Genomic DNA, 19,960 nt, shown 5'->3' on the forward strand with positions numbered 1-19,960 from the left:
TCCCTCTCTCTCACACACTCTCTCTGAAACCTCCTCTTGGTGTCACATGCTCGACATAGAAGCATGCTTGTGGAAACACACCACTCTCAGCCAAAAAAAATCAAAAACGACTCTTTAATCTGTATATCAAACATGTGCACTCCAACACAAAATCTGTGCAAACAGTCAGTACGAAGCCTAGTCAGGACTGCAAATACAGTAGTCTTGATTGCTGTGTTGAAACCCACACACAGTCTTTCAGTCTGTATCGTTCCCCAGCCTGATTCAGTGTCCAGTATCATTCTCTTGGCCAGGGATTAGCCTCAGCAGTCCCTTGCTGTCGCAGTGTGGGACAGACCACTGTTATCTGACGCCACACAGAGGATCAATCTGGTCCATTGATGGCAATAATTGATTTTCAGTGCCTGCCCTTTGGCAGCAGCCACAAATTAAACAACCCAATTTCTACCATCTGTCCATCTGTCGGCCCCAACAATGGCTAAAAATATCCCATCCACTCCTGTTTATGACCTCTGCTTAATGACACAATTTTATAGTAGTGAAGGCAGGGACTGTTTCATGATAAGTGATTTCATGGCATTTCACGAGTCGAAAATCCACGAGTGGAAAATGCATATTATCTATCTATCTATGTATCTATGTATCTATGTATCTATGTATCTATCTATCTATCTATCTATGTATCTATCTATCTATCTATCTATCTATCTATCTATCTATCTATCTATCTATCTATCTATCTATCTATCTATGTATCTATCTATCTATCTATCTATCTATCTATCTATCTATCTATCTATCAATCATCTTTGTGTGTGTGTGTGTGTGTGTGTGTGTGTGTGTGTGTGTGTGTGTGTGTGTGTGTGTGTGTGTGTGTGTTTAAAAAAAACAGGGGACATTCTGAAGCTGAAGTAGGAAATAGATGCGCTCATGCTGCCCCCTGCTGGTCAGCTCTTTTTTCATTTGATTTTCTTAAAGGATGAGAAGAAAAAGCAGTCAATATGACAATCACAGTCACAAAACACAAAGACCTAAAGGAAATTTAAGCCAAGGCATATTTAATCATTTTGGTTACATGTGCAGGATGATGTCATTAGCATCAATAGTTTTGGTAATTGGCAGGTTGAAAATAACGAAACGCGTTTAGAACCAGACACATTAACCTCACAGGTTAATCGTCACAGGTTCAGCCGTTTCTAAAACGCCTTGGAAATACAGTTAGTAATAAAATATAATCACGCTGGTGTTAAAACTATTTTAACTTTCATTCACACGCAAAATGAAGAATTTCTGGCACTAATCCAACCCTTTGTAATGCAAATGCTGACTGTTAAGTACCAAGTATTTGTTGAAAAGAATGGAGCCTGAATGATTTACTCTAGCAAGACTCATCCCTGATCACAAAAAAAAGTGAGTCTCTTCTCAGTGATACTCAATTTTACCCATTATAATAGTTGATTTTTTTTTAAATGAAAACAATGTTGGAGACAGGCATCATTAAGGGAAATAGGACAATAAGAGTCTGTGAATGTAAGGAGCAAAACAAATCATTGGACATCTTTATTTTCATAACCCAAATTTCTGTCGAAAAAAAAACCCCAGAAAATTTGAAATCATACATTTTAAATAAAGCATCTAACTAAAACTTCAGAAGTTTTAGAAATTCTTATCTACAGATCACTCTTTTTTATTCAAGGAATTGAAAAGTACCCAAATGGAAACAAAATCTACCTTGACAGAGAGAGAAAAAAACACAGCAGTTTTGGTCAGTGGCTGGCAATGTATTACAGTTTAGCATTTTGTGCTTTTTCCCATCAAGCTCTAAGTAGCTGAGGTTACAGAAGGCACATCATTCATTTCATGGTATGCTCTTCAAGCTTTACCTGATGTATGTCAAGTGTGCATAAAACATATTATGTTCATTCTGAGTCATTTCTCCTCCCTAACATTTAAGGATCACTTGCATCAGGCAGTATAAAACCAACACAACTTTTCATGAGTATTTGGTACTTACAGTACATATACACAGTACGTGCGCTTTAAGGTTCTGAAATGTGGAGAACCATTACGCCAGTGTGGAGTGTAAACATCAAGAATGCGGTGCTGTTATGTAGCCCCAGTCTGCGTTTCTCAAGTACCAGCGTCACAGCTGAGTGCTTTAACTATCTGCTCCTCTGAAAAATTATCTCTTGGGATGCAGAATATTATTTCCAACATAAAATATCTCTGGTGGTAGAAGTAATATTATCATAACTGTTCTGATAAAGATGATCCATTGGTAGCAGCAGGCATACCTTCCTGCGCAGTAAAAACAATTTTTAACCGATTTCCAATTTACGATTCTGGCAGCAGTCACCCGAAAAGAAAATGAGAATTCCAGCTTGTGAATAAAGTTAAAAATCTTCCAAGTTTTGAAACATAAAAGGTATGTTTCCAAAGTAGGTGATTAATAGCATCTTTGGGAATCAGGATAATACGCAGGGGAGCAGTGAGTTCTATGTATCTGGATTTGTCAAACTCTAGTATTAACTTCACAGAGAAACAGATGACTGCCAGTGAGGCCTGAATGTAACTTTAATATTTATTGATTACAAGGCAATAATGCTTTTGAGCTGTGGGGTTAGCATAGCTGGCGCTTCATCGCCAACATTTTTGTCTGTAGTGTATGTACTCACATAAACAGCAGTTTTTATACAAGGTAGTGCATTTTGGTTTTCAGGCACAGAGGTCATGAGGCATTTTAGCCTGGCAACTCCTGCACAAATACTTCTTCTTCAAAGCCACAGATTCACCCGCCTAGATTCACATCTTTACCTTCTATTAGTTGTCACCGAACCATCAGCCTTCTACATCATAGCACATTGGGAAGGTAAAACGAGCAGAGCAGCATGTTTTGTCCCAGAGCCGGGAAGCGTCTAAAGGCCTCCCAGGCATCGGAGAAGATGTTGTACTTGAGGAAAACACGGTGCTCTAGGCTGGTGGGAAGGCTGACATCCCGGCTCATGATGTAGATTCCGTCATTGTGTAGCGTACATGTCAGGTTCAAGCCTGACTTGGACGTGTTCTCTTTCAGCTGGATCCACTTCCCTGTAGTGACATTGTAAGACTGCACTGTCAGCACGTCCTCTGTCTGGCTTGGACGTCGTTGCAACCGGTGTGCCTCGAGCTCGTGGGTGTAGCCTCCAACCAGGTAGATGGTATCCTCCACGGAGAGCATTTGTTGTTTGCGGATGTGTGCTGAACATGACTGGAAGACAGTCCAGATGTCTGAAGTGGGACAATAGCGGAGGACGCTGGTGTTCCTTTCTGCCAGAGACAGGATGAAAAACATATTACACTCAACAAACCCCCAGTGTTATTTTCCACATTTAAAGTCATTTCTGTTGGGAGACAGAAATGAATTTAAATGCAGAAAGATTGACTGTGAACATGGGGGAAAAAAAGCTCTTGGGAGCAACTAAAGCAGCTGAAAAATCTGTCGAGATGGTTGTGAATGAAACAGTATAAGCAGTTGAGTGTAAATTTAACTGGGAAACATGCCAAGCTGTGATTAGCCCAAGTAGTTGAAAGCCTGTGCAATGTGGTCTAATGGATTTATGTTATAATATAAAATTAAGTTGTACAGGTAGTCCTCGACATACAAACACAATTGGTATATCCAGTAACTGTTAAGGGTCTCCCAATAGTAACACAAAATAGGTTGTACATATTGTGCATGTGCTTGAGCACAGAGGCCCCAAATGCAACCAGACATTACTGATACATCTCTAATGTTAATGGTGATGTTTTAGAATCGTCCAGAAAGTATTTTTCAACAAATCACATTTTTTGAGACAGCGGCACTCGATGGAGGGTTGCTCTCTGAATGTTCTCTAGTAGTTTTTCTGCATCCTGTGTAATGCTGTGTGTGACTATATTATTATGTACATGTTGACTGGAGGGCTTGATCATTGATGTGAGTCATACAAACCTCTTGTAGTGTATCCTCCCATGACATAGATCATCCCCTGACATTCACATGCAGAGAACTCAGCCAGTGGGTCAGGCATTGAGGAGACACAGGTCCACCAGTCTTGTTCTGGGCTGTAGCACTCCACCGTACGCAGGCACTGTCCACCTACAGCATACAGCTTTCCTTGCACAGCTAGCAGTTTGAAATTGGACCTGATGGAGAGGATGCAGTATAGTGGATTATGATTGCTGTTCTCGTTGTTTATGAGGAAGTGTGTGAATGAGGTTTTACCTCTTCTGGTTGAGAGGAGCTACTTGGTTCCACTCATTCCTGCACGGGTTGTAGCAATGCACTGCAGAGATCTCCTGACTAAATGTCCTGTATCCACCAACTATAAAAAGGTAGTTATCGAGGACTGCTGAACCGTATCCTCTGACATTGACCATATCTGGAGGAAGATTGTTAGCGAGTGGCTTCCAGCGCTGCTCCACTTCTCCATACCTCAGCATGGACCAAGGTTCATCCCGATCCGGCACGTCCAGGGACAAGCAGGTGAAGTCACCGATGGCTACTAGAGTGGCAGTACCTTTCATGCGCATCGACTTGACCTGGTCTCTAATGACTGAGGAGAGGCTGCTGAACTCCTGCCGCCTCAGCATGGGATGGTAGTAACAGCTCATGTATTTGAGGCAAGCGTTCTGCAAATCATGAGTACCATAAACTTCTGATAGGCTGTACAGATCCACGCAGTTGTCTTGTCTGATCTCTGAGGTAAGGAGCTTGAGGATTGATGTGACCTGTAAGAAAGAGGCGGTCTCAATTAAGTCCTCCAGAGTCTCATTGACAATCTGAACCTTGGAGGTATTGATGAACTCCAGGACCAGCTCCAGGCCGGGGACGCTGAGCCCTTGGAGCTGAACAGAGTCCTCGGTGGACTCCCTCATTCCAGAGCTGTACAGGGCACGGAAGTAATCACTCTTCTCTATCAGCTTGTTTTTATTCACCTTGTAGGTTTTGTCATCCACGGTAATGGCAATGATCTGGTCAGATGACATGGCGAAGCTAACGCGATGGCGGTTTTCCCTCGCAGGCTTTTTGTTTTGCTCCCCCCTTAGTCAGCCTCCTCAGCGAGTCACCGTTTACATTTCACCGGCGAGGGAGCCCCGTGACCGGTCTATATATGGTCATGTTCAGCCCATAGATCGCCATGGAACGAACTTCGTTAGCGACTGTTGCTAATCAGCCTGTTAGACAGAGCGAAGCTTCTACAACTTGTAGACTAGTCTTCCAAAAACAACCTTTCCTTTTCATTGGCACTCCTCCATAGTCCGAGTAATGGACGACGAAATTTTTCAAGACGCTAATTAAATAGTCTGGCTTATTTCTGTCACTTCCAATATAATTTCCCATGGCATTTTGTAAGCCTTTCGTGGGATAATATCTAGCTGTCTGTGCTCAATTGTTTTGATTCTGCGCTGCACACACGTCACTTCCGTGTTTTATACTTCTTCGTGGAGATATTCTCGTGTAATTGTATTTGCTGCTGCCGCCTAGAGGTAGTTTGAGGGAAAGGTCCTCATTCCCTTTGACGCTTCACCTGTGAAATGATCTTTTATAATAGTTTGTCTTTAAAAAAAGTCTTTAAATACAACAAAGTGTTAGAATAACTGGTGTGATCTGATAACCAATTCAGCAATTGAAGGTCCAGAACATAAAATATGCCAAAAAGATGCCTAGCATTTGACTGATAGACGGCTGTGAGTGACCACCAGAAGACCTCAGGTTGTATTTGCGTGCAGGAGGTCAGGAGGTTGTCTCCGTATTCTAGAATTAATTCTCTACAAGTATTGTAAGTGATTGTCAAGTGTGAATAAGACTGAATATTTTAAAAATTATTCATGACCGTCTGTTCATTTCCAAATCCAGAAAAAGATAAGCTATGCCAGGAAATATTTAATAGGGGGGGTTACAGGCATTTGTCAGAAAGTGTGATGTAAAATCTATCGTGTTTTTACATTTTACTGATTGATATACAATTATACAGTTGTAATGAAATAATTTTTTTACGGTTAAATAAGCTCTGCAGCGGCAGCTGCCAGTCAAACATGTTATCATCGAGGCTCTCACTATCCCAACGAGCGTCTGAGAGAGAAGTGAAGTGACAAATGATAGATTGAGAAATGCGATGTGGCCTTCAAAGTAAAAGCATGTTGCTGGAGAAAAATGACGTTTGTGAACTATTGGTCAAATTTTTGTTAGCTATGGATGGGTAGGGTTATAACTTTCCAACATAATTTGCTATCAATACTAAAAACAAGAAAATCTTGCAATCATGCCAACTGTTTTTCTGTCCTTCTATGTCCGGTTTTCCGATATAGTGTTGCATAAACTCGGTATTTTACAGGAGAACACGATTCTAACTTTGAAAGTCTGGACAGGAAGTGGAATATTCTTTCGATTTTTTGTTGTTGTTGCATGGCTGTGGATGTGGGTGAGAGACAGGTTTACAGGCGCGTCAACAACAGGCGGGTCTCCATCACATCAACGGCCACAGGTCCCGGTTCATGTTTGTGGCTCCGAGCAGCGGTCTGCCGGCTGTCTGCGATCCGAGCTGAGGATGCGGGAGCAGGTGCGGGCCTCCTGGTTCCCCCGGTACCTCCTTCTCGTCATCACCGCTCACACATTATCATCGTCCGCCGACAGAGACCTGCGGCCGTGCGATGAGGTGAGTGCGCTTCTCTTTCATAAGATTTGTTTTTATTATTATTCCAGCTTTATCATTAAAAACATAACAGCATTTTAAATTATCACCAAATGCGTTAACGTCGAGAAAAATATAATTTATGCAAGAAATAAACAACGTGTTTAAGTCCAATCGACTTCTCCCAGATTGAAATAAAACATCATTATTACAGGTCGTTTTTCCTTCCATGTTTTCTAAGCGGAGTCTTAATTCTAGCAGAGCGCACACGGTCCTCTTCACGCAGATCGGATTAATCTGCGCTCATGTTGACCATAAACACTCCGTAACAAGATGACGCTGTCAGTTTGCCTCATCCCGGCTCTGAGCTGCCTCCTGCCGCCAGACGGGTCAGGATTACCCGCTCAGGAGGAGAGACAACCGGCGCGTTGTCCTCAGCATCCGGGATGTATGGTACCGATTTAAAAAAAAAAAGGGGGGGGGGGTTGGTTTCGATTTAATTCAAACCCACACATACCGATTGCAAATTTAACAGCTCTCATGTTTGTTTTTTTCTTGTATTAATAACATCCAGCAGGCTAACTTAGCTTTGACTAAATAATGTGACAACAGAAAAACTAGATTCAGTCTCCTCCAGTCCCTTTAAATTAAATAAGAATATAATCAAAATACCAAAATATGTCAAGTGGTGCATGTGTAATTTACAGAAGTCAAGTGTGTGTGTGTGTGTGTGCGTGCGTGCGTGTGTGTGTGCGCGCACCCCTTTACTAGATCTTATTTTATCTGAAACTGACGGACAACCTCCCACCACTTCTGCAGCTTCATAGCAAATGCATTGATTTTAGCCAAGGAACACTCACTAATACCTCAGAACACTACCAACTGCTGTTGTTGTGCTGTTGTTACATGGGCATCTTTTTTTTTGGGGGGGGGGGGTATCAGGTATATTTATAGCTTTGCTTGGATCAAAATAAAAAACCCACATCTTCAGGTTTCAAGTTAATTTATTCCTATATAGCCCAGATTCACAGAAAATGTCTCAAAGGGCTTTACAATCTGCTCATGGACGATAACCCTCTGACCTTTGTGTACTGCGAGCAGTACGACCCTCACATCGGATGAGGAACAACTTCCCCAAAACCCTTTTAGTAGGGGAAAAAAATGGATGGAAGAAACCTCAGGAAGACTACAGAGGAGGGACCCCTCTTTCAGGAGCGGACAACAAAGCAATAGATACTGCATGTACAAATTAACAACAAAACAATAACAATAATCATAAATGTATGACAGAAACACACTGATCCATCCAGTAGAGTGAGTTGCCACCAGCTGATGAAGCAGACAGCGGTCACCAATTGCCAAGGATCCGCCACTCTGAAATCTACTTTTTTTCAATACATTTTCATAGTTTTGGTCTGCCTTGTAAATTATAGTTTGGGGTGTGTAATTTGATTTTGGATGAGATGTGATTGAATTTAAGGGGACTGTTGTTGTTGTTCTATTGAGTGCCATTCTATTTTTCAATCATAATATTGAAAAGCACATTTAAAAGCACAATACAGTACTTTTTATTATGACCTCCAAGATGCCATGGATTGCAGCACTGTGCATCTTTGTATTTAGTTTCCATGCTTTTTTTCCCCTTACAAATAGAGTTGCTGTTAACACTTGAGTTAACAGTACTTTCCTGTAAAGAATGGCATCTGACATTAAGGATGTCATCACATACTTTTACTCCCAGATTGCATTGGCGTTAACAGCACGTTACTGTATGCCATTAATACAAGAAGGTACTGTTTAGAATTGATTTTAAAATTGCAACACAGTGAATCTGCTAGTGAGTGTTCCCTCCTTTCATACCGTAACAAGCATATTTTGGACTTTTCTAACATCATTCAATACAAAATATCCATCGTCAGCATGCAAAAAAACAAAGATTCCTTTCCATTTTTTACTGTTGTTTTCACAAATCTTAAACCTCCTGTGCCACAATCTCGTGAGTCAGTGGATGGGCTGGATTGTCTACACTAATTTTTATCTTACACCACCTCCCGACAAGCCATCAGTGTCCATGACAACCAACGCAGGCAGCTGGGGAGACCAGGGAAACACATTAGACTTGTTGTTCTTCATCGGTCTCACCTTTTCACCCCTTTGTTAACACATTTGCGCCACAGCAGCCCTCTTGTTGATCCACAGGAACAGACAGCAGGTGACTCTCAGGTTGCCAAGCTACATGTTAATGAGGAGGTCAACCTCTCACGGAGAAATTTGTGTTTGTTTGTCTTTGTTTGTGGCAGGGGAGGGGCTTACAGCTCTGCTCATTTTTGTGATTAGTCTTTTGAAAGAGCTTAAGCTTTTCTATGCTGCACATCCTGTGTCTGCAAACAATCCCTCTCAGTCTATTATTAGTTTTCACACACACACACTGCAGGTAATTTCTACTCATTGTTCCGGTTTGCTGCTACCTAGATGTCAGTGTCTCCTGGAAGCCAGCGACTTGCTCATCTGTCTGCTCAGTTGAAGAGCCAGTTCAGGGGAGGTGATGGGAGGTGTTGTACTCACGGGATGTTTTAATGCAAATCCGTTCTTAATTTCCCTTCGGGGATCAAACCAGTATATCAATAAATAAATAAATAAATAAATAAATTTTTAAAAATCCAAGGAAATTCAGAATGATAAACAGATAGGCGGATGGAAGGACAGACTGGGGGATAGATAAATTACAAAATTGCTAAATGTTGCAAACCAGTTGCACAATCAATTTAGCTGTAATCTCAGTTTCCAGATGATGTCATGTCCAGTTCTTTTTGCACTTGTAAGGTCTTCTGAATAAATGTGTACCCAGTTCAAATGATCAATACAGTGCAGCAACCAGCCACTGTACAGATGACCTGCTGTTGTGCTCTTAATGGTCCATTACCACTCCAATATTTGGTTGCCGTGGTAATCAAGGCCAGTTTTGCTGCTGACAACCTCCAACCCATCCAGTGTTCACATTTGTATGACAATGTGAAATCAGCTTCTAGTCATGAGCATCCAGTAATGTGTGACTGAAAAACTGGATTTTCATACACCCAGAAGATGCAGACGCCTTTTCCCTTTCTTAAACATCCAACAGAACCCTGAGAACAGCTGTTTTGATAGTGTAAATTTAGTGCATTTTGTCAACTTCTCGACCCAAAACACACATTACTTGTTACTTTGATGTCGGGTGTATCTGTGTGTGTGTTCTATAGACGGACTATCATTACCAGTACACAGAGTGTGACAGCACAGGGTCAAGATGGAGGGTTGCCATTCCTCTTAGTCCCGGCTCCTGCTCCGACCTTCCACCTCCAGTCAGAGGAACAGACTGCTGTGAGTGTGTGTGTGTGTGTGTGTGTGTGTGTGTGTGTGTGTGTGTGTGTGTGTGTGTGTGTGTGTGTGTGTGTGTGTGTGTGTGTGTGTGTGTGTGTTGTGTGTGTGTGTTTAAGTATTCACAAGTCAACATGATTCTTGTTTTTCCTCCTTCCCTCACAGCTTTCTCCTGTCCAGCTGGGAAATACTTAGAGATGACCAAACAGCAGTGCACACCTTGTGCATCTGGCTCCTATTCGTTGGGCAGTGGCCTCCGTTTTGACCAATGGGACACGATCCCTATAGGATTCACCAGCCTGGCTAGCTTTTTGGAGCCGGGTCCAAATGCAGAGGACATTCAAGCTTGTAACAGGTGATGCAGACATCCACCGTCTCACAGGTCAAACGTGGAGAACATATGCATTAGATGTTATTAGTGTGTTTTGCCTGTGCTGCAGCTCCTCATGGATGCCACAGGGAGTGTATCTGGAGTCAAATCGTGATGAGTGCACGGTGTCTTTAGTTTACGCCGTCCATCTGGAAAAACAAGGCGCTGTCTCCTTCACCTACCAGTACCCCGACAACAACATCTTCTTTGAGTTCTATGTGAGCATCAGCCTGTTTCCTACAACACATCATGTTCTGATGTTTTCATTTACAAACATAACAGACTAATATTGGCATCTTCTGTTCCACCTTGTTTTTAGTCAGGGAGTCTGAACTTATTTATAATATTATATCAAATTCTTAGAAATTGCATGTTAAAAATGTCCTCTAGCTCCAGATTTTGTTCGAAGCTCATCCTCCAGTCATAGCTTTCATGAGTGGAGGAGTATTGTAGATGTTCAGCGTCTGTTGTTCCTGACAGTGTTTTGTGATGACAAGTTTCTATATGGACATTTTTTCAGGTCCAAAACGAGCAGTGCCAAGAAATGGCCCAGAGTGACGACCAGAAGTGGATTAAGGTCACCAGCAATGGAGAGTGGGACACACACACAGTGAGTACCTGCTGCTGATTGTCTCAGTAGTGACATATTATAGTTTCCATTGGCTTCATTGTGTGAATCCCCTACTTTGCTTTAAGGTGACTCTGAAGTCTGGTACAAACATACTGTATTGGAGAACCACGGGCATCCTAGTGGGAGGCAAGATGGTCAAACCTGTGCTGCTGAAGAACATCCAGATAGAAGGTAAAGTTTATCTAAAACACATTTTGTTATTTTACACTACATGATTCAAATAGTTTAGGACCTCTCCCGGGTATAAGATGACTTTTGTGTGTGTTTGCTGCTGCTTCATATCCGCACAGGTGTAGCGTACACGTCAGAGTGTTTTCCCTGTCGGCCCGGCTGGTTCAGCTCGGCTCCCGGCTCCTCATCCTGTCAACCATGTCCCAGCAACACCTTCTCCATTAAGGGCGCATCGTCCTGTACACCATGTCCTGACCAACACTACTCAAGTACAAACACATGAAAATTAGAACCTTCATTCATCCTTTTTTTCTCTTCCTCCTGTGTCAATGGTGTCGGCATCTTCACACTTCATCATCATCATCTTTTTTTTGCTCCCCTCTCAGATGAGGGATGGGCACAGTGTAAGGTGAGACCGCCATGCTCAGAGAAAGACTACTTCCAGATCCACACGGCTTGTGACAGCGAAGGAAAGGTCAGCAACAGTCACACAAATGAATATCTGTTGACAATATTACAAAAAAGTTACATTTAAAAAATCCATTTAAATGTTTTTGTATGTTTTTTGTCATTAGCCCTTCTGTCAACATCATTTCAAATGAATTCTGTGCTGCCACTGGACTCTTTATTTTATCATATTAACAGTGGATCAATAATTCCTTCCTTCTCTCAAACCACTCTGGTTAAATACTGGGACTGTGTGTAATACTTTAATCTTAATTATTTTCCTTTCTCCCATAATTTTCCCTCAGTTTGATGTCAAATCTATCAACCTGTAACGTTCAGCTGTCATTTGATCTTTGAATGTCTAACATATTAGAAAGAAAATGTATTCCTTTCATTGATTCAGGAAACATACTTAAATACTTAACATATTTATGCGTTGTTATATGCTTTACACACATGATCATGAATTAATCTACTTATCTTAAATTCTGGTGGCATTCAGTGTGGACGGCAAAATAAGATTTTCATTCTACAAGAAACCTTATTCTTTACTGTTCACATAACAATAAACACTTTGAATCCTTAAACGAATCCTTGAGTCAGACATGACCAGCATGAAAATTCCATCTCATCCTTCCTTTAATATATTCAGTCTGAGCAAAACATCAAATAACAAACGGCTCATTCATACCAGAGGATAATGCGGTCTCTTTTGTCTGAATTGGTTTTTAATGCATTACATGTGAACTGATAAAAAACAGTGAAACTCTGTCGTTATGTTTTGGTTTACACACTGTGAAGAGAAAAGAAATGAACAAAAGTTTAGTAAATTAATCAACTGCACCAGAATCAGCCTCTTTGGCCCTCAGCTATGACCTTTCAGTAATTGTAGTTGTTGACTTATCTCATCTACTTTATAATTACGTTTATCCCTCCATTAGTTTACACGACCGTTACGCTACGACACTCTGTGTGCCGCTGCCACGCGGACCTGCAGGGTGCTGTGGGTTCCCGTCTCTCCTCTCTCCCCTTCTTAAGTATATAAAGTATCTCATAAAACCTCACTTACTTTGGAAAGTATAGGATTTTACACGTCATGTGGCTCCGTAATAAATGTAGTGTTGCACTTTATAAACTACAAACCACAGCATGAACGTGCCTGGAGGTGACGGGAGTTACCGTTAGCTGCTTTTAACAACAAAATATCATATCACCCATATCATAACCCTGTCAATAACTCTAATCCTAACCCTAAACCTTAAACTTGACTTTATCCTTAAAGGTCCCATATTATGCTGTGTGTGTGTGTGTGTGTGTGTGTGTGTGTGTGTGTGTGTGTGTGTGTGTGTGTGTGTGTGTGTGTGTGTGTGTGTGTGTGTGTGTGTGTGTGTGTGTGTGTGTGTGTGTGTGTGTGTGTGTGTGTGTGTGTGTGTGTGTGTGTGTGTGAATATTTGTTAGGCTGAGAGCTCTCTCCTTTCCTATCGTAACCTCTGTGGTTTTCTTGGATTCAGACTCAGGTGTTATATCGTTGGGTGGAACCAAAAATCTGCTTGGACGACGTCACTGGAGCTGTAGAGCTGCCTTCAATAGGGCAGAGAGAGCCCTGCCCCCCCTGCAACCCTGGCTACTACAACAGCAATGACTCCACATGTTTCCCCTGCCCATCCGGAACCCACTCTGATGGCACCAACGGTAAACCTTTCCGCACCTGGTCTTTATTGTCCCAAAGTTACTGGTAGTTTATTTAAATAGTTGAAGATTTTGACGTCAAGGAACTGTTCGTAATTCACTGTTGCGTCACACTAACATACTGATTGGTGTGCAGATAACATCCCCAGAAATAGCTAAATATATCTTCACTTAAAATTTAAAACTTACATTTAAGCAAATAAAGCATTTTAAGGTGAATTAAAGAAATATAAAACAAATATTTTATAAAAGGAGAAAGAACAGTACATTAATTCAGTGTTTTGGACCAAACGGGTATGTTGATGAATGTACTTTTTTAAAAGAAACAGGTTCTGATTCTTGCGTATACATAATGTCTTACCAGAGAGAGAAATGTCATTATTACATCTAAATGAAGATTTGTGTGTGTGTGTGTGTGTGTGTGCACGCGTGCGTATGCACACGTGTGCATACGTGTGTACGTGTGTGTATACCAGTGTGTAGTGAGTGCCCTGCAGGTACAGAGCCCGTGTTAGGTTACGAGTATAAATGGTGGAACGTCCTGCCTTTGAATATGAAGACTTCCTGTTTCAACGTGGGAAACACCAAATGCGATGAATTGAATGGTGAGGGGAAAAAAACAGCAATAACAGCATAAATGAGGCCTTGCGGATATGTTTGCAGCACAATTGATTCTTTTATAATTAGTCCTTAGAAACTAACCAGAACCAAAAACAGTTAACACATATATTTGTTCTAATATTGAAGCCTATTCTGATAACACAATAAAATATATCTTTAACTACACGTCCAGTAGTCTGTAATCCAGAATAAATGAGGTGTCATGCAAAAGCTGTGTATCTGTTGAACTTCAGGATGGGAAGTCGCGGGTGACCACATTCGCAGTGGAGCAAGCAGTTCAGATAATGACTATCTCATCCTCACCCTGCGTGTGCCTGGCTTTAAGTAAGTATGTGTGCTTTCACAGTCGCTGCATCACACATTTATTTTTTCTGTGTGAAATTTTAATGGAACTATCCAGGCTTTAACACCACAGAAAGAGAAGGTCAATCTCTGATCTGATTTAACTGTAAATGTCAGTAAATGTAATACACTGGTCTTCAAAAGGTAGTTGTTTTTCTAAATCTACGTTTGTATTTTTTTGTGGTAGGGTCCCAGCCTCTCTTTCAGGTATGACCGGCAGTGAATTCGGTAGAATAACCTTTGTGTTTGAGACCATCTGCTCTGCCGACTGCGAACTCTACTTCATGATGGTGTGTGTTCTGCTGTGTGTGACTTCATGTTTGTAACAGATTGATATAATAATGCAACAAACTGCAATAGTCCCTTTTGTCTCCAGTTCATCTTTTTAAACCATTGTGCATATTTTTGTTCAACAATATTTCCCATCTAATTGTTTTACCGCAGGATGTCAACAGTAAGTCCACCACAGTGGTGGAGTCATGGGAAGGCAATAAGGGCAAACAGTCATTCTCACACAGCATGACCAGGAACTCTTCTGTTACATTTACGTGGGCCTTCCAGAGGACAAACCATGCCCTGGACGTAAGTGGAAAACACAAAGTATCATAACATCCCTAAAAAATCTACATTCCACCATGAATTTATTGTTTTCTAAGGGAGGAACTTGTTTTATCAGCTAGCAAATCATGTTTGTGGTTCACCACTTTTATCCAAACTAAAGGAATATTGGATGTATTTATACTTGTGTTTAGTACCTAATAACATATATTAGCATGCTAACATACTAAAGATGGTAAAATATATACACTACCTGTGTGATTTTACACTTTAACACATTTAATTTTTTTTTTTTTTTTAAATTTTATATACTGGTTTGATCCCCGAAGGGAAATTAAGAAAGCACACTCTAGCTACTGATTACAAACGCATGCATACATATATATTTGTGAGTACAGGCCCCTGTATCACACACACACACACAAAGGGGCCTGTAGGCATGCAGGGGAGGTAGAGTGGCAGGCAGCTCCTTGGTGCGCCTCAAATGAGCAATTTGTAAAGGGGACGGCACCTTGCTCAAGGGTGCCTCGGCAGTGCTCCGGAGATGAGCTGACACCTCCCACTGTCAGCTCACCTCCGGGTATTTTTGGGGGGGCGGGAGCGGGAATCGAACCGCCGATCTTAAATCATAGGACGACCTGCTCTACCGCCCGCTTTACCACTGAGCCACTGCCGCCCAGACATTAGTGTCTATATCTGGTGTTTGGGCTTTTTTTGCTAAAATACTGCCATTATCCAACCAGAGAAGCTGAAGAAGACAAAATCCATACGTTCTTCTACAGCATTTACTTGAATTTAACTGTAAATTGCACAAAAATCTCAAAGAAAAAACTAATCACCTCATGTAACTTGCTCAGTTTAAATTTTCCGTTTTTGTTTTCTTTATGTATAATCATAGGTACGTCGTTATGTCGGTGACATGGTGAAGATTTACTCCATCAGTGTGACAAATGCTCTGGATGGAGTGGCCTCATCCTGTCGGGTCTGTGCTCTGGTGCCCCAGAACTCCCAACAGGCTGGCTCATCTTGTGTTCCATGTCCCGCTGGGTTTTACATCGACAGAGACACCAACAAGTGCCAGGAGTGCCCACCCAACACACACCTGGCAGGGCGGCACACCTACGGCCAGGACGCTTGTGTTGCCTGCGGGCCAGGAAGTATTAGCAACAAGGTAAAGAACTCCTGTGGTTTAGGGCTGGGTGTCATTTCATCCATTCTATAAAATTTATTCAGAGAAGACTTTGCAGATTAATAAATAAGTGGGGGTTTCTTGTTTGCTTTTGTGGAAAAAATTGTCAACAATTTAGATCTCTCTTCTGAATCCTGAAAACTTGATTTCAACAGTAAGAATAAAACTTGATCTGTGTCAAGTTTCTCATCTATTTTCTTTGCTTTCAGGAACACTCTCGTTGCTACAGTGACTGCTCCTTCACCCACACAGAGAACAACCGCACATTAAACTTTGACCTCAGCCCCCTCAGCGATGTGGTGTCTCTGACCATTGGGCCGAGCTTCACTGCTAAAGGCACAAAGTATCTCCACCTGTTCAATATGAGCCTCTGTGGCCATGAGGTAATACACAAAAATGTGTAAACGTGATTAAATCTCGTGGCAACACCAGTTAATAATGAGGGGAGCCCAAATATAGACATAGATTTTGGCTCTCTTTTCTTAATTCCTTCAACACTGTGAGAATGAACATTTTTGCCAATTTCATGATAATAATTAGATTTCAAATAAATACACCCAGGCATGGAAACCAAAATAAATGACTAAAAAAATAAATGTAACTTCATTTAATTATTCCATCTAGCATACAAACTGATTTCCATATCTTGTTTTGTAAATTTGTGGAATGAAATCATGTTTGTCTGATAAAAATCTGATAAAGCCGCAGGGAAACATTAAACCCAATCAGCTAATGACATTTTATGTTCTTTGTGTTGCTAAAGGGGAAGAGAGCTGCTGTCTGCACAGATAACGTCACTGATGTGTCCAGCAAGGATGAACAGAGTGATTTATCTCAGTTTGTCAACTCGGTGGACAGCTTCATCTGTCAATCAACCATCATCCCGGCAGATGGGCGGGGCTTCAGGATGGCCATTTCCTCCCAGTCAATCAGCCTTGCAGATTCTTTCATCGGTATGATTCCAACTGGTAGTAAGTGACTGCGTGGAGAAAAGCTGGTGATGTTGGCTTTCCCTATATCCGTCACTTTCCAGGAGCGACGGTAGACACCGTCCTCAATGGCGTGACAGCTATACCAGAGCTTTTTCCTGAAAATGCTAAGGATGTTCCGGACATCAACTTCTACTATAGGTGTAGTATCAGAGACAGTTTGTGTGCATGCTTGTTCTGTTCAAGTCTTAAATGCTTCTTACATTTTTTTCAGGTCAACACAGGCAACAGCCTCATGTGATCGGGGTCGTAGTTCAGTCATCACTGTTCGCTGTAACCCCGAAAAGTCTGAGCGAGGTGAACCTACAGTGCCCAGGTAGGTTAAAAAAAAAATTTAAATCTCAATTAACGTTTTTATAAATCTCTATAAATTAGCATGAATTATAAGAAGTCATGTAGAAAAAAGAAAAAAAAAAGATCACTGACGTCATCTGTTTTTTTTGTACAGCTCTTGTCCTGCAGGAACATGTGACGGTTGTACGTTTCACTTCCTATGGGAGAGTGCCACTGCCTGTCCACGCTGCACCGAGAACGATTACCACCAGATAGAGGGCGCGTGTAAGGGGGGTGTCCAGGTAACACACACATACACAAACACACTTCTTTCTATCACTGAGGACACACTTGTCTACATTGATGTTAAATTAAACTGAATATTAATCCCAAACCTGATTCACTCTTTTACCTTGTGACACAATCCTTCTTCTTCACTGCTAACCTCAGAAATGAAGGACATTGTCATCTCTGTCTGTTCCAGTACGTAATTCTTCAAGCCAAATTTTTGCTTGCACAAGCGAAACATGGAATTTCTCCATCTGTCTCCCTCCACATTTAGGAAACTCTGTATGTGTGGAACGAGCCGAAGGTGTGCACCAAAGGTGTGTCGCTGCCTCCTAGACGTTCCTCTCCGTGTGAGGCCATCGCTCTGTGGCTGAAGGCAGGGGTTGGTGGTGGGGCCTTCGTCGCCGTGCTGCTCATCTCCCTCACCTGCTATTTCTGGAAGAAAAACAAGAGGTCAGAGGCCTCTGGCCACTTGACTTTATGCGCATACTCAATGGAGACCCGACATGTTTGTGAAGGTCACGGAGACAGAATTTTAAAGGTCATGATGTCAGCGGCTAAAAAACAATAAAAACAATTTTGAGGAGTACAGTTTTATTTGCTATGTTTGGTTTTAGTTTACAGTTGTTCTTGGGTTTTAACAGATATCATAATCATTTTGTCTGTAAACTATAAAATGAAGCAGTGTATCTTCACGGTTAAGGCTTTCTCATAGGAAATCTTTTGTCTAAGCACGTTGTCGTTAGAATATACAGGATTTTAACGCTCATACAAAGTACAAAATTAAATTTTTTTCACAAATTATGTGACATGTAACATGACAATATCAAACTTTTGCTTGTTTGTTTTTTCAAGAGAGACATATGTTTTATGATCTCTATATTCATCTTGGTCAAAGTTCTGTTTTAGAACATCAACCACTGGTACAAACAGAAAACATCGGCCTCACGTGTTTCTTGTTAAACAATGTTGTTGTTGTTGTTTTTCATAAACGATATGCAGCACTGTCTCATGATGATGATGGTGTCCCTGTGGTCAGGCTGGAGTACAAGTACTCTCGCCTGGTGATGTCTGCCAACAAGGAGTGTGAGCTGCCCGCTGCCGACAGCTGCGCCCTGGCTGAGGGGGAGGAGCCTGATGATGACGTGGTCTACACCCAGAAACCATCCCTGCTCAGGAAACTCCGAGCTATCGCAAATAAGGTACGACATTAATTCAACTTCTGCATGTTGTACTTTAATTTAAAAGTGTTAGCCGTCAATCTTTTTCAGTTTCAACATGTAAATTTTAATTTTCATGTGACTTGTAATTCTACTGGCCTAATAAGTGTTCATGAGCAAAACAACAATGGCATAACACTTCTTCAGTGAATGACTTTATTTTAATGTTCAAGTTCACTGCTAACTGCCACTAGCTGCTTTTTTGTAAATCACATTATTTAACTGCTTTACCGGGGGGCAATGCAAGGAAATTTTGTTGGAATGACTGTATATTATAGGACGTAGAGGTATTTTATGTTTTCCATTTACATCCAGATTAACCTTATTAACCTATTAACCTTATTACCTTCCTAGAACTCCATCACTGGGGTGGACTTTCTGTTAACAGCCTGAAGTAAAACAATTAGATGGGAAATGTGTTATATTGCTGAACTGTACACAGTATAGTTAGACTGTTTTTCACACGTGTGAATCAATCCAAAGAGCTAACCTCTCTGGCAAAACCTCTCCAGAGAACTTTACAATCCTGTAGGGTCATGGTAGAGGTTCTAAATAACATTGTTAATGTCTTAACTTTCAGCAGGAGAATGGAGAGAGCAGTGAGTCTGTGCAGCTGAACTCCTCCCAGTCTGATCGATGGGTCCTGGGATAAGCAGAGGCCGACCAAAAGAGAGAGGAGGATGAAGAACAGTTTGGGACAGTGGCACTAACCTCCTTTTGTGTCTTCTACCTTGTCTTCATTGTGGGAGGAACCACTGTAGACCACAGTTTTTACTGGAAAATAGTTACTACTTGGATGGTGTAAAACTGGACGATGGTTTTTCCTCCTGACTCTAAAATCCACGGAGAACAAACTGCTGCTTTCATGCTATGGATGCTGAAGGGAGGCAGCTGCAGGAGAAACATGCTTTTAATTTTTTTTGTATGTTTTGTACTTTTATTTGGTATTTTCTGTTCTGAGTTTTGTATTTATAACAATGTTTGATTTATTAATCTTAATTAAAGACCCATGTGACTTTAGGTTTGTGTGTTGATGTTTAGAATTCATAAACAGGCAAAGACTTTTCCTCTGTAGACATTTTGAAACAAGCTGCTGTAACAATCCTAACTGTGACCTGTTTCATATCACCTTTAAAAGATGTTCTACAGTGGTATTGTCTTC

At 41.3% G+C, this 19,960-nt stretch overlaps 2 protein-coding genes across 4 annotated transcripts; one reads left to right on the forward strand and one right to left on the reverse strand.

The window, feature by feature from the left end:
• Nucleotides 1-1,059: 1,059 nt before the first annotated feature.
• klhl42 (kelch-like family, member 42) lies at nt 1,060-5,411 on the reverse strand. Of its 2 annotated transcripts, XM_068306996.1 has the most exons (4): nt 4,957-5,411; nt 4,244-4,749; nt 3,971-4,164; nt 1,060-3,306 (listed from the first exon to the last, which is right to left on the reverse strand). In XM_068306996.1, the coding sequence occupies exons 1-4, from the start codon at nt 5,005-5,007 to the stop codon at nt 2,852-2,854; spliced, it is 1,206 nt and encodes a 401-aa protein (XP_068163097.1). In that variant the 5' UTR covers nt 5,008-5,411; the 3' UTR covers nt 1,060-2,851. The 2 variants fall into 2 exon arrangements, with proteins under 2 accessions (XP_068163097.1, XP_068163096.1); XM_068306995.1 differs by having other exon boundaries at nt 4,244-5,411.
• A 967-nt stretch (nt 5,412-6,378) lies between these two features.
• On the forward strand, nt 6,379-19,802 carry LOC137589243 (endosome/lysosome-associated apoptosis and autophagy regulator family member 2-like). 2 transcript variants are annotated; one of them, XM_068306850.1, is made up of 22 exons: nt 6,379-6,677; nt 9,893-10,013; nt 10,176-10,365; nt 10,451-10,598; nt 10,901-10,990; nt 11,077-11,182; nt 11,302-11,451; nt 11,569-11,657; nt 13,141-13,321; nt 13,795-13,923; nt 14,173-14,263; nt 14,469-14,571; nt 14,726-14,863; nt 15,738-16,010; nt 16,238-16,411; nt 16,792-16,981; nt 17,062-17,158; nt 17,232-17,333; nt 17,466-17,592; nt 17,853-18,031; nt 18,618-18,780; nt 19,379-19,802. In XM_068306850.1, the coding sequence occupies exons 1-22, from the start codon at nt 6,438-6,440 to the stop codon at nt 19,448-19,450; spliced, it is 3,153 nt and encodes a 1,050-aa protein (XP_068162951.1). In that variant the 5' UTR covers nt 6,379-6,437; the 3' UTR covers nt 19,451-19,802. The 2 variants fall into 2 exon arrangements, with proteins under 2 accessions (XP_068162951.1, XP_068162952.1); XM_068306851.1 differs by having other exon boundaries at nt 19,382-19,802.
• Nucleotides 19,803-19,960: the final 158 nt, after the last annotated feature.

The sequence above is a fragment of the Antennarius striatus genome, chromosome 22, assembly GCF_040054535.1.
Source record: "Antennarius striatus isolate MH-2024 chromosome 22, ASM4005453v1, whole genome shotgun sequence".
Taxonomy (NCBI): Eukaryota; Metazoa; Chordata; class Actinopteri; order Lophiiformes; family Antennariidae; genus Antennarius; species Antennarius striatus.